This window comes from Euprymna scolopes, chromosome 30 (genome assembly GCF_053919585.1).
Source record: "Euprymna scolopes isolate OS-2025 chromosome 30, ASM5391958v1, whole genome shotgun sequence".
Classification (NCBI taxonomy): Eukaryota; Metazoa; Mollusca; class Cephalopoda; order Sepiida; family Sepiolidae; genus Euprymna; species Euprymna scolopes.
The window spans coordinates 85,377,400-85,392,135 of record NC_136511.1 but is presented as its reverse complement, the minus strand read 5'-3'; the positions used below and the strand labels follow the sequence as shown (position 1 = coordinate 85,392,135).

The 14,736-nt window shown below is 42.0% G+C and overlaps 1 protein-coding gene across 5 annotated transcripts in view; it reads left to right on the top strand.

Moving 5' to 3' along the window:
• LOC145254871 (uncharacterized) overlaps positions 1-14,736 on the top strand; it is a 67,774-nt gene that overhangs the window by 50,665 nt on the left and 2,373 nt on the right. For all 5 annotated transcript variants that reach the window (XM_080113746.1, XM_080113748.1, XM_080113747.1 and 2 more), the window contains exon 6: positions 11,785-11,897. In XM_080113746.1, the coding sequence (XP_079969872.1) occupies positions 11,785-11,897 (113 nt within the window). The remainder of the gene's footprint in view (positions 1-11,784; positions 11,898-14,736) is intronic.

Below are 14,736 nucleotides of genomic sequence, written 5' to 3'. Positions count from 1 at the left end.
GTCGATTTCCAAGTTTGAAATAAAACTTCCTAAATTCAATGAAATGCACTCGAAAAAGCTCAGAAGTTACATTAGCTGGAAAATTCTAAGAATAACATCCAAGATGAAATTAGTAGTGTGAAGAATCCCAATTATACACACCATAATTTACATGACTACCAAAATGGATTTGTCAAAGACTCCAGAACAGGTTTACACTGATTGCAAAAATGCTTATAAATATTGTTTCAATCAAATCTATGGTACTTAAACCCAATTCTTAACCTCTTATTATTTATAAATTTATAAATTAAAAAGAATGGATTTATGGATTTAAATATAATTTTGTGAAGACGTCTGATAAATTTAATGATAATAATATTTTGATAAAAAAAAAAAAAAAAAAAAAGAAGCTAGACACCCCTGGGAAATGCAGGGTGAGGTCAACTAGTTTAGCGTCATATGGTCTCCATACATGATTTTTCAATGATTTTCAGGCAAAACATCTCAATTCTCAGAATTTCAATCAAAGTAGGCATATGATACGCCTGGGAAACGCCGGGTTGGGTTAGCTAGTTTAACATAAAACGACCCCCCCCCCACTTGATTTTCAATGAAAAAATAATAGAAAAAATGTTAATCCATTCAATCTGGATAAGCATTTTCTGTCTAATAATCTTAGTAATCTTAGTAAACAAAACGAACTTTCTTTTTTTAATGTTTTGTTTTAGCGTCCTAAATTATGAGATAACAAAATTAACGAATCTTAAGTTAAAATGGTTGTTTTTTAATGTTTTTTTTGCAGCGTCCTAAACTTTCTTTTTGAAATGTTTTGTTTGGGTATCCTACATTATGACATGAAAAATTGAATGAAACTCTTCCTACTCACGAGAGGGTGTGTCTATTCCGAGAGCCATTCTTAATATGGGGATGTTGTGGGTGACCAGGAGAGGTTGGAGGTGTTTGTTCCAAAAGCCGTTTTTACCATGAAGAGCGGGGGGGGGGGACGGCAACAACAACAACAACACCAAAAGTACTTCACTGTTTTTAGTCGTGTGCAAGCGACTCTATAAGTCACTCCATCGGTCTGTCTTCCTTCGCTGCTCTCCCCCCTTGCGGGGGATCTGAGCTGACTAATCCGACTTCCCCGTGAGGGGAGGTCAATCCACTTTCTCTCTTCTGATCTCACCCCCCCCCATTTCCCAGCATTTTCTTTTCTCCCCCGCTACAATTTGGTCTGCGTCAGTTGCCGGTGCAGTTTTTTCCACGATGCCGGGAAAAAGGGGTATACCGCGCCAGATGCGCCACATCGCCCCCCTCGAGTACTCCGCATCAGAGGGAGCACCCCCCACGAAGAATGAAGAGGAGGAGAAGGCCAGGGTAGGGCCGCAGCCCGTGGCGACCCAGGCAGGTCCAACTACAGGAGGGTAACCAATCCAGCCCCTGGCTCCTCAAGAGGGCCACTCCCCAGACAGGGGAGTCAAAGAAGCGGCTGACAAGGGAACGAGGTGTGATTTGGGTAGTACACATCCTGTGACACCCTTTCCACCACAATCCTCGTCGATCGGAGAAAGCACTCCTGCCCAGGCTCCCCAAGAGGACCACTCCAAGAGGAAAGGGACCAGAAAGGCAGCTGATGAGGGAAAGAGGCATCTTTCCGGGGAACCACTTCCAACGAACCCTCGTTGGCCGGAGAAGACCCCACCACTCCTGCTCCCCACGAGGACAGCCTCCCGGCAAAAGAACAGAGAGAAGTTGGAGACGAGGAGACCAAAGGCGACAATGATGATCCACAACCCGTGGCACCCCCGGTCTCCCAGTCCCCACCGGCCATCCAGCACCTACTCCCCATGAGGGCTGCTCCCCGACGCCCGAAGGGGAAGATGATGAAGACGATGTTGCCCGTAGAACCAGAGCGCTTTTCAGAGACACTTTGGAATCGCTAAAGGTTCTCGGGGGGGGGGGAATATAAGGCACCTCCACCGCTCAAAGCTCCCCAAAACACTCTAACACCACCGAAAGCCCCGAAAACCAACCCACTGACAATAAAGCCCGATGCGAGAAATCTCACGATGCAACTCCTGGGCAAAAGGAAGGAAAGGGGCCAGAAGACGGGCCAAAACCAGTCTATTACACCACAGGAGGACTGGCCAGAGTTAGCCCCAAGCAAAAGGACAAAGCAGCAGCTACAACAGCAGCAACAGAAAGAGAAGGCAGCAGCAGCCGATCCTCTTCCTGGTCTGTCCAACACCAAACAGGATGAGACAGTGGCATGGGGCCCTCAGGAGCTAGAGCAGATGACACCCAATGATTATAGGGAGCTCTTCAACTCCACTTATAAGGATGTCACGAAGGGAACAACCATCATACCCCTTTTGGGACAAATCGAAAAATTGGAGAAGAGAGTTCTCTCTCTGATCATCTCCGACCTCAAGACAAGGAGCTTAACGGGTGTCAACAAAGACATCATGGTGGAAATCTTCATTGACCTGAACATTCCGGCAAGCTACATATGCAGAAGGAGTTTCGCCATGTGGGACATTCTGCTCCCCAGCCAAGAGGATGCAAAAAGACTGGCCAGGACCGAACACAGAAGCAGGAATGTTCGGCTCCAGCCAGTATACCTCGGCAGGAGGAACACGACTGTCTCAGTACTGAACGTCCTCTGCTATATGATGGGAAAACAAGTGGGGGCCATACTGAGCCAGTACGGTGAGGTGGAGGCAGTCGCCCCAGCCCGCGGTCGATGCAACGTGTTGACCAGGGACTACAGAGTGCGGATGGTCCTGGACAAGGCCAGTTTCAACAATGTTCCAGCCATGCTCAAGTTTGGAGAGCAGACTATGACGCTGATCGTGGAGGGGAGAAAACCTCACTGCTGGCACTGCCAGCTAAGGGGATACATAGCCAAAGACTGTCCTAAAAAAAAACAAGCCAATCCCCAGGGAAAAGTCCCCACCAAAACACCAGCCAAAACCCCAGCAGAGGTACAAGCTGCAGCCCCAGCTACAGGCAATTCCGACCCAGTAGCAGAAGCGGGTTGGGCAACAGTCACAATGGAGGGCAGATCCATCAAAAACCTGCCCAAGCCAATAATGACCAAAACCCAACCCGAAATCACTCCGATGGACACTTAGGCGTCCTCTTCCTCAAACAAGAGGAAGCTCCAGGACTCTGAGGAAGAGATCGTATTGGAGGGATTAGAGACAGCCACAGACATAGAGGAGACAACAGCGGCAGCAGCAGTCAGCAAGAGAACGACCAAGAGGAGGAAAAGCAGGAGAACCGAGGGAGACACCCCCACCCGCAAAGACAATAACAATCCAGCCGAGGCTGACCCCCCCCCCCCCCCAAACAGCCAGAGCGACTCCCTTCCCAACCTCCCACCTCCCTCCCCAGATCCCCAAGAACACTACCACACAATCCATCTGCAGAAAGGTCAAGCAACGACCCCAAAAACTACCTCCCCTGTCACCAGACACCCCAACACCGACACCCCCTCCCCTACTCCTGCTGTACCCACTCCTCCTCCAGTCAAGGAAAAACCCACCCCACCAATCTGCATGGAGTGGACAAAAAGACTCCCTTTCCTTCCAGGAGGAAGGATATGTGAGATGGGCCTTCTGCAGACAACACCAGAACTGAAAAGCCAGCAGAAGGTCCGTTACAATCAACTAAAGAACTTTGTGTATGTCGGTGGCAACAACATCACCGACCCCACCAAATTTATAGACGTTCTTTTGTTGACCACATTTGTTAGGGTCAACAAGGACTCTAGGACTGAAGTCCTATGGGCTATGCTAGAAGCCATGAAGGATGCAATTCCAGGCCAGCAGCTGGTGGATACGGAACATCCTTCACTCAACCAGCTGTTCTACAAATGCGAGGGAAGAACCCCAATCTACGCCCATCCTTCCTTTTACAGGGCATTAAAGTTAACTTCCCCTGGACGTGGGAGGTGTGATGAAAGACGGACATCCCTCAACAGAACTCCTCACCGGCAGTCTTGGTCAGGCCTACCACGTCCTCACCCCTGAGGACTTCAGGCCCATATGTGACACTGAGTAAGGTAGGTGACCATGTCTTTAAACTTGGCTACTTATAATGTGAGGAGCCTCAGATGTCGAAGCAAGGCCGCGCTCGTGCTGAGAGATCTGGTGTCCCTCAAGGTAGATATTGCCACTATGCAGGAGACCCACTTTATTTGTGACGGCGATTGTCAGGTGCTGGTGAACGACTACAATGTTTACTCAGCATATGGCAATACCTATAGTCGGGGAATCTCCTTGCTAGTAAATTGCACTCTATCAGCGTCCTTGAATATTATTCATGCGGACAAGGACGGGCGGGCGATTGTCGTCGATGTTGCTGTTAATAGCAGTGTGTTTCGGATAGTCGCAGTTTATGTGCCTAATTCTGCTGTGGAGAGGGCTTCCTTCTTTTGATGGGTGGAGGGCTTTATAGATGATCCGGAGAGGGTAGTTTTAATGGGTGATTGGAATGCCATCCTTGATCCCAAGATAAGGTCGGGGGGACTAGTGGGTCGGTGTGATGTGACAGCAGTCTGTCAGACTTGATGGCTTCATGCGACCTGGTCGACAGATTCCGCATGGATCACCCGGGGCAGGAGATGTAGACATGGCATCCTAATGTGCCTTCCCATTCAAGTATTTACTTGGATCAGATGTTAGTCAGAAGAGGCGATGTAGACTTCATATCTTGCCCCACGTTCCACTTTTTAGGACACTTGGACCATAAACTTTTTATGGCCTGTTTGAACTTGAGCTCTAGCCTAAACTGGCCAGATACTGGAAGTTCAACAGCACCTTGTTGGAGCTGGAGGACTACCAGTTGGAGATTACAGAGTTAATCCAGCGGGCATTAGTGGGGGCGGTTACCAGGAGTAAGTGGTGGGTTAGTCTCAAAGCTAAGATCAGACGCTTCTTGGTCCAGTACAGCCAATGCCTCGTGCTAGATAAGGCTCAGGCCAAGAAGCGTATAGAGAATAGGCTGACCCGGGCGGTGGAGGGGGGACCCCCTAAAGCTAATTAAACAAGACCTCAACCGCTTGGCTAAAGAGCGGTACGAGGGCCAGATAGTTAGGGCTAGGTAAATGAAAGTCTCCAACGAGGCTGTTAACATTGACATTGTTGAGCGTAAGGCTGCTCTAAGGCACGACTCGGATGGGTACATTCGAAAAGTAAACAACCTGTTAGGGCACGCCCTCGTTTTGATGCGGGAGATCTGTGAGGGGTTTCGGGAGCATCTATCGGAGTGCTTCACCTAACTACCCAGACTCAGGATCGAAGAGTTTGGCAGCTATTTGGTCGACTCGCCCCGCCTCATGACGTCTAGCTGTGATGGTCTTGTCATGGAACATGAGATCATTACTGCGTTGAAGCAGGTTGGCTGCAACAAGACCCCGGGGCTTGATGGTCTACCCTACGAATTCTACTTGAGGCTGTCGCCTATGTTGGTCCCTATTCTGAAGGATGTGTTCAACCATTGGTTTGTCCAGGGTTCCATCCCTGGGCAGGTGACCAAGGGAGTGATCACATTGCTGAGGAAAAGTTAACGGCATGGTAGGGAGGAAGCGCTATGCTGTGAAGGGGAGATTGATACAGGACAATCTTCATTTGATCCACACGATCATAGAGTGGACAGAAGGCGACGCCGAGGCTGCCCTGATCAGTTTGGATCAGTCCAAGGCTTTCGATAGGGAGGACCATCATTTCCTGGGATCTGTGCTAGAGGCCACCAGTTTTAATCTGGACTTCCGCAAATGGATCTTTGTACTGTATGACAGGCCAACGGTAGTGGTGCAGATCAACGATAAGCTGTCGGAGTCATTCGCCGTCTCTCAGTCGGTGCGACAGGGTTGTCCGCTGTCACTTCTGTTGTACGTCCTGGCGTTGGAACTCCTCCTTCACAAGTTAAGGGACGAGGCGACTACACCAGTCCTGTGCGGGATAGCTCTCCCTGGAGGCACATGAGCCAGGGTTTCTGCATTCGCTGATGATGTCACCGTGTTTGTGTCTTGCCCCACAGACATTCAAGCGGTCACCGAGGTGCTTGCTCGATATGAAGAAGTTATAGGGCCTGTCTTCAATCGCAGTAAGTTGGTGGATTTGCGGTTGGGTGCCTGGACTGGAGTAAATTCGCTTCCGGGCATCTTCAGTTGGACCGACGGCCCAATCCGGATCCTCGGTGTGTGATTCGGACCAGGTCTCCAGCTGTAGAAAAACTGGCTGGAAGTAGAGACCAAGGTCAAATCCACTGTCAAGCCTTGGGTTCGAAGGAAATTGTCCTTGAAGGCTCGGGCGGAGGCGTGTGCTACATACTTCTTCCCACTCATCCTTTACCATCTGTCTGTACTTCCCCTCCCTACAAAACGACAAATCAGCTTACAGGAGCACCTCAACTCACTCTTGTGGAACAAGAGTAAGCATTATGTTTGCAGAGATGTCTGTGTTCGAAATCCGAGCGAGGGAGGTTTGGGACAGCACGATCTTCTGTGTTGGCCTTCCTGAACCTTTCACTGTACGTAGACATTCCATGGGTCACTGCAGTTGGAAGCTCGTTTTCCAATCTCACACCCGACCCCTCAGTCAAAGCTCGACAGAGACCGAAGGGAGAACAAACATTCTACGCCGAATGCCGGTCTGCACTTAGAGTGTTGCCGGGGACCAGTGTCCTTGAACAGTCTAGGAACAGGCTTTATCAGGAGCTAGTGGGGTGTAGCAAAAAGGAATCGCTAGTGAAGCAGATGGGAATGTCGTTGGAGGAGGTCCGCTCACAGTGGAGTTGGGTGCCGGGATGCACTGCCCCTCTTTGACGAACTCCACTTGCACAAAGAAGAGACCCGGGTCTATTGCCTGTGCTGTGACGAAGACATGAGGGAAACAGTTAGTCATGCTTTTTTCCGCTGCAGCAGGCTTAAGATACTCCTAGGGTACGTCAACGAAGTAACGGCTCGCATCGATGCTAAGCGCCTGTTTGAACTCGACGAGTCTTATTTTGTGGAGAACATTGATCCACCGCTGCCTAGGGAGAAAAGAATGGTTTTTCTGGCGATCCTAGCAGTAGCAAGAATGGTCATATGGATCACATGCCTTAAGCGAGTCCGCGAAGAGATATCTGTTCCGGATCGGGATCTGATCGTCTACTTTAAACATCTGCTTAAAATAAAGATCAGATGCAATTGGAAGAGGTTGACTCGTGTTGTCTTTAACATGACACTAGCTTGTGCATCCGACGAGGTGCCAAGTTTGAATTCGTGTTACCACCATAGGCATGTCACATGTGGTACTGGGTCCCATGGAACCGATCCCGCTAAGTTAGCAATAGAAAAATTAAAGAGACTCTTGACTGGTGATACAAATGAGATCCGGTCCCCCGATTGTTTGTTTTGGCACTAGAGAACCTTCTGAGGCTACCCTACCATTATCCCCCCCTCTTTTGTTTTGTCAACCCTTACTTGGAGGTCGCCTTTTACCCCCCACCTTTTTATTTCATATGCTTTATTTATTTTTCCCCCACTACCCGATAAGAATCTACCCCAATCCCCACTAGGGATCTTCCTGCTTGTTTTCGGTACCCCAGAGAAAAGTAGGCGATCTAACTACTTAGATTAGCTCAGGAAGGGACCTTACTAACAATGCACTAGGCATTTTTATTTGATCATTTTTTTCTAGGTTGTTTTCCCCACTCCCCAGCATGAACTTTTATTTTTCCGATGAATTGAACTTTTTTTCACACACACACATACACACATAAAAAAAATGCGCGCGCACACACACACACACACACACACACACACACACACACACACACACACACACACACACACACACACACAGAAATTGTAAATATATGCTCTTGGCTAAAACGCTGGGAATTCATTAGTTAGCTTTAGATTCCACAGAGTAAATGAGGTATTGTGGTAAATGTTGCCAGTCAAGAGTAAGTCGCCAAAGACTCCAATTTTTACTTTAGTTACAAAGACCCTGCAACACTCCCCTCCCCAGATCTTATAGGGCCTTGTGCCTAAATTTGTTTTGTCTTTTGGCGATTTTACTTTTTAAATTTTATATTGAAATTTTTTAATTGTAATTTTTTTCTTTAAACGGAATAAATTAAATATGAAGATCAAAGTGTAGTATCTGTTCCGGCAGATACTGCAAACAAAGACCATATGTGGGGGCAACCCCACATATAAGACCTTGGTCAATGTAGGGGAAACCTTTCATACCAATTGTCACTATCCAGCTCCCCTACTCCCCGGGGAGCTGGTCCCCAGTTCCCCTTCACTCCTCACATTAAAAATCGGCCTTGTGCCTAATTTTCTCGGTGGGGGAGCAAATAAATACGCTTTTCTTGGCATTTTGGCCAAGATTCCAGTTATTTTTTAATCATTCAAGTCATTCTTAAGTTCATTAAAGTCATTTACTTTTTATTTATTTAAGTCATTTCAGCCCAATTTTCGGTCATTTTAGTTTATCTTTAAGAATTTCATGTCAATCCTACATTCCTGCATTCATTAATTACACGAGAGCACGTGACTAATGGCTATCGGCCTTGTTATGAGGGGAAAGTCGATTGATTATAGAGCATTTTTTTTTGGAGGGGGATACATTTTTACCTTAGATCCACCGACTCACTTTCTTTAAAATTTCTAGGGTTTCCATTATGCTGATTAAGAAAATCTGATCTATATATTTGGCAGATGCAAGTAGTTTTCGCCATATAAAGCCTATATTATATATATATCACTGGCTGCCAGATTACTACGCACAGGCGAGAATCAAATCAAATTATATCAGACCGACACTGCCACCTCCAACTTCTTTCTTAGTTGATAGTATTTGCACATGGGGATTTTGACACAGACTATCAAAGTTAAATTTATGGTAAATATTTTGATAGTCACCCCCAACACCAAAATGGGGTGTCTATTCTAAAGACCATTCTTAACATGGGAATGTTGCCAGTGATCATTCCGAAAGCCGTTCTTAATATGCGGAGGTTGTGATATCTATTCTGAAAGCCTTTCTTAACATGAGGTGGTTGAGTGTTGGACAACAACAACAACCATATATATATTATTCCTTAATTGGAATTCATTTTTGAGATGAGCATTATATATTAATTTATTTTTATTTCGGACTATCATTCTCATCTTTATTAGTTGTTGTTTTTTATCTTTTATTGGTTTTGTTTATTCACAACGTTTCGGCCAACTATTCCTCTGGCCTTCGTCAGGTGGTAACCGCGACGGATAGGAACTTCGAATCTCCTAACTGCATTCTCAGCCATCACTGCCTCCGTAGTTGTTGTCATCTCACCAAATTTTGGCCAATTAACCTCTGGCACGCTTTGGGTGGGATTGAAACCGCTATCTTCAGACAATGTTCATCTGGAACTGTAGAGATTCAACGTCTCTATCAACTGCACCACGGGCCCCAAAGGGCGATCAAGGTTGGATTCTTATAAATCCACGTTTACTTATCTGATCTTCTATAGTCGGGTCCGTACCGATTGGTATATATATATTATTCCTTAATTGGAATTTATTTTCTCAGCTATCACTGCCATCCGTAATTGTTGTCGTCTCAAAAACCAATAAAAGATCCAAAACAACAGCTAATAAAGATGAGAATAATAGTCCGAAATAAAAATAAATTAATATATAATGCTCATCTCAAAAATGAATTCCAATTAAGGAATAATATATATGGACCCGACTATAGAAGATCAGATAAATAAATGTGGATTTATAAGATCAAAGAATCCAACCTTGATCGCCCTTCGGGGCCCGTGGCGCAGTTGATAGAGACGTTGAATCTCTACAGTTCCAGATGAACATTGTCTGAAGATAGCGGTTTCAATCCCACCCAAAGCGTGCCAGAGGTTAATTGGCCAAAATGTGGTGAGACGACAACAACTACAGATGGCAGTGATGGCTGAGAATGCAGTTAGGAGATTCAAAGTTCCTATCCGTCGCGGTTACCACCTGACGAAGGCCAGAGGAATAGTTGGCCGAAACGTTGTGAATAAACAAAAATCAATAAAAGATCAAAAACAACAACAACTAATGATGAGAATAATAGACCGAAATAAAAATAAATTAACAACAACCATACTTAAAACTTTTCTACGAGACCGGGCAATGCTAGTTAGAGGGTCCTGTTTGTATATATATATATATATATATATATATATATATATATATATATATATATATATAAAATAGCATTTAAGCTAACTCTCAGATAGAAAGTTTATACCAAATCGATTTACTAACGTTTCAAAGTTCATTTTAATTTGTATCTGATAGTTGGTAATACAAGAAAATCAAAAACATATTTTTTTCCCTTTTCAACCGTTTAAAATCAAAATCGCCCTTCATCAAAATATTAAGAACAGAAAATCATACAAAATTAAGAATGAGCATACATAGCCAATGTATTAAGCCAAAATTAAGAATGAGCATACATAGGTCAATGAATTAAATGATTTATTTAATTAATATTCTTTTATATATATATATATATATATATATATATAGAGAGAGAGAGAGAGAGAGAGATAGATAGATAGGTTTATAAGAGTAGTGGTTGATGGGCAAAAATCTGAAGCTCTTAGTATTAATGCTGGAGTCCCTCAGGGGTCGATCCTGGGCCCAATTCTCTTCCTGGTCTATATTAATGATCTTCCAAATCACATCCTTACATCATTTGTAGACATCTATGCTGATGACACTACTATCTATGGTAGCACATCTAAGACCGTAAACGACCAGGTTCTCTCTGATTCTCTCTCCTCTGATCTTGAGCAAGTGGTACAATGGGGAAAGAGGTGGCTTGTTACTTTTAATTCATCTAAGACCTAGCTTTTATCTTTACATCATCAATGCTCTGTCCCCATCTGGCATCAATTGAAATGAATGGCTCTCGTCTTGGGGAGGCGTCATGTTTTGACAAGCTTCTGGGCTTGACCCTTACTCCTGATCTTAAATGGAGCACATACATTAAATCTGTTGCCAAGGCCGCTGGAAAAATGGTGGGATCCTTCTATGGATCCAGTAGATATCTCACTGCTGATGCAATTCTCTGTCTATATAAGGGCCAGGTAAGTCCAAGGATGGAGTACTATTGCCACATCTGGGCAAGAGCTGCTAGAAAGGACTTATCGTGCCTTGATAGAGTTCAAAATAGACTTTGTAGCCTTGTGGGGAATGTCCTTTTCTCTTCCCTGCAACCTCTTTCTTACAGAAGAGATGTTGCGAGTTTGTCTCTGCTTTATCGCTATTTTCATGGCAGGTGCTCGGCTGAGCTCCATTCTATGGTTCCCCCTCGCCAAACTTTCACAAGAAACACCTGTCTAGCAGAAAACACTATCAATAGTTTCCCCCAATCTTTATCTGTGCCTAAACCTAAGCGTAGATTCCATGAGCAAAGCTTCTTTCTTAGAACTGCACACCTATGGAATTGTCTTCCGTTTGTCTGCTTTCCAGCTGACTATGATATGGTTGTCTTCAAGTCTAACATAAACAAGTTTTTGATGAGCCGTTCCATATAAGTTAACAAATTTACCGAATCTCCATTACTAATGGTTACTATATTGCCCAATTTCTACTGTACACTCTTTAACTCTCATCCTCGAATGGCCTCTTGACCTTGATAAGTGGTGATGCCTATGTAATCGAGTTGCTTTTGTTTTTTTCAATAGAAGTGTGCATCATTTAAATTTTCATAGATTTAAAAACAAAGTATCAAAGAAACACATTTGTTTTTTTTTCACCAGATTTCATGTTTGATGCTTTACTCAGTCAACTGCACAAATTTCATGAAGCAAAGTCATTTATTCACGAATGCGTTCCACTCAATCGATTACATCAACGGATTGTTACTGATATTGTGAGTATAAACTCATACTATTGTTATATATTGGGACCTTATGCAAGTAATTAGATATTAAGTTAACTAGTATGAATTTTGGCAAAGTTTACATAAGTACATGTCAGGATAACCTAGCGGCAAACAGAACTATACCCAGCTGCAGCTAGCATGATTACATATAGTTCAAAGGTTAACTCCTTAGACAAAGCACAATAGAAACACGTAATGTGTAATGATATGAAAGGGATTATGTCACGTTTTGAGATACAGAACAGAGTTTCTAGATAGTTGAACTCCGGAAGAACTCAGACGACATGTGTTCTGAAAATGTAGAAAGAATCTAAGTGAATATTGCCTTGAGACTCTGCCTGTATGTCAATTATTTTTAAGGCTAAGTAAGAAAATTAAGTAAGAAATAAATTACATGGTTTCTCCCCTTAAAAGCAAACTCTTTGAATAAGATCGTTGAAACTCTAGCAAGTCTCTGTTATGTTTCCATGTATAAGTAGATTCATCTTAAACAGAAGATCAACAATCACGAGGGGATCAATGATCACATATGGAAAAGTGACACTTGTAGAATATAGACTAGCAACCATGCACATATATATAAAAGAGAGTTTATTTAATTGCTCATGTACACATGTACACGTGTTTGTGAAAAGATATGTGTGAACAATATTTTTGTGAAAATGTTACACTATTCATCTGGTATCATTGGCCGTGGGGAGATATATGTTGGAATAATTTAAAATATAATCATTTTTCTGAATTTTTGAGAAGAGGATTGTAAATTTGTATTATCCTGAATATCGCCAGCGCTGAGGATTGAACCTTCAACCTCTAAAAGTAGTGTCACTTACAACAGAATTTTACCTACTACTTTATCTGTTACATCATGGGTCTGCAAATTACTCAGAACACAGTTGCGAAGTACTTAAGACTTTTATTTGGCCATGGCTGACGGAACGAGAGTATGCCATTCTGATGGATTAAATAAAGGGTTCTATTTGAAATTCTATGCAGATTCTCAAGTTCGACAGAAAGATTCCCGACTTCAACAAGAGGCATTTGAAAAAGGTCAGAAGTCACATTGGTCAAAACGTGAAAATAACTTTCAAGATGAGGACAGTAGTCTGAATAATCTAAATAATACAAAATATAATCAGAAAAAGAAAAGTTTAAAAAATAGCATTTGTAATGTGAGCTCTAGTAATTAAAAAAACTGTTAGCATAGTATTGTTTTCTTAAAAAACTCTACTTGCTGATACTGTATTTCTTAAAGACATCTGTATAATAGCAAATGACTTTAACAAATAAACGAAAATTGGTTTATTTAAGAATTCTTTACTGAGATATTATTTATTTCATTTTATTTTTGTTTTATGAAACAAAGAAAATCTATTTAAAAATAAATTTAGTTTCTTTATTTACTAATGAATTTTCTTTTTATTCCATTTTGAGACACTAGGACCAATTATCAGTTAGGTCCAAAAAATAAACGAACTATATTAGAATATATAGTTCGTTTATTTTTTGGACCAAACTGATAATTGCTCCTAGTGTCCCAAAATGGAATAATAAAAAAAAAAAATTAATGAAGTTATTAGATTCTGTGAAAAATTTAATGTGCCATTCGAAATTCCATACAGAATCTTGAATTCAACAAGATGCAGATAAAGAAGGTCCTAGGTTGTATCGGCTGAAACGTGAAAATAACATTCAAGATGAGAACAGTAGTCTGAATAATTTAAATACAAATTACCAATCCTCATCTCAAAAATTCTGAAACATAATTGTTAAATTGTGTTATAAAATAAATAAATGTATATAAATTATTCTTTTAAAATGTTGACAAGAGTTACTTCCCTTAGTTTATTAAAAAAAATTGGTACATGAAAATATTGAAAAAAAAATATTGTATGTACCCGTTATGGAATTAAGTTCTCATTAAAATTTTTTTACTTAATTTGATCAAGTACTTTTTTTACAGAGGAAAATCAAATTTTAATAGGATTTATCATTCCGCCATCTTGCTTATTTTGCGGATGAGGAGGGGGTGACTTTAAACGGAAAAGGGATTAAGAAAGGACAGAGAAACTCTGTAAAATAAGTGAAAAAAAAAAAATGAACTAGGTATTTTTTTCTGCCCATGTTTCAAAATAATCTTGTCAAATTTTGACAAACTTTAAGTGGTGATGATGACCCCCCCTTCCTCGTTTGCCAAATAGGCAGGATACCATCGATCTCATTAAAATTTGATTTTCCTTTGTAAAAAAAAAAAACAAAAAAAAAACTACTTGATCAAATCAAGTGAATTTTTTTTATGAGAACTTAATTCCATAACGAATACGTATAATATAATTTTTTTTTCAATATTTTAATTTTTTAATGTCTTGATTAAACTAAACAAGTACCAAACATTTAATTCATAAGTTCTGTCAATGTTTTTACAAATTTCATTTAATAATAATGAACATTTAAGCGAATAGTACTTGGAGAATATCAGTCAAACTCAGCATCACACAGTCTTGAACTTCACGCCATATTCATGAACATATTGTTGCAATATTGCTTCAAATCCAGTTTAAATCAATGTCTTCCCACATAGATGCAACCTGGTCATCTTCAAATCCAGTTTAAATCAATGTCTTCCCACATAGATGCAACCTGGTCATCTTCAAATCCAGTTTAAATCAATGTCTTCCCACATAGATGCAACCTGGTCATCTTCAAATCCAGTTTAAATCAATGTCTTCCCACATAGATGCAACCTGGTCATCTTCAAATCCAGTTTAAATCAATGTCTTCCCACATAGATGCAACCTGGTCATCTTCAAATCCAGTTTAAATCAAT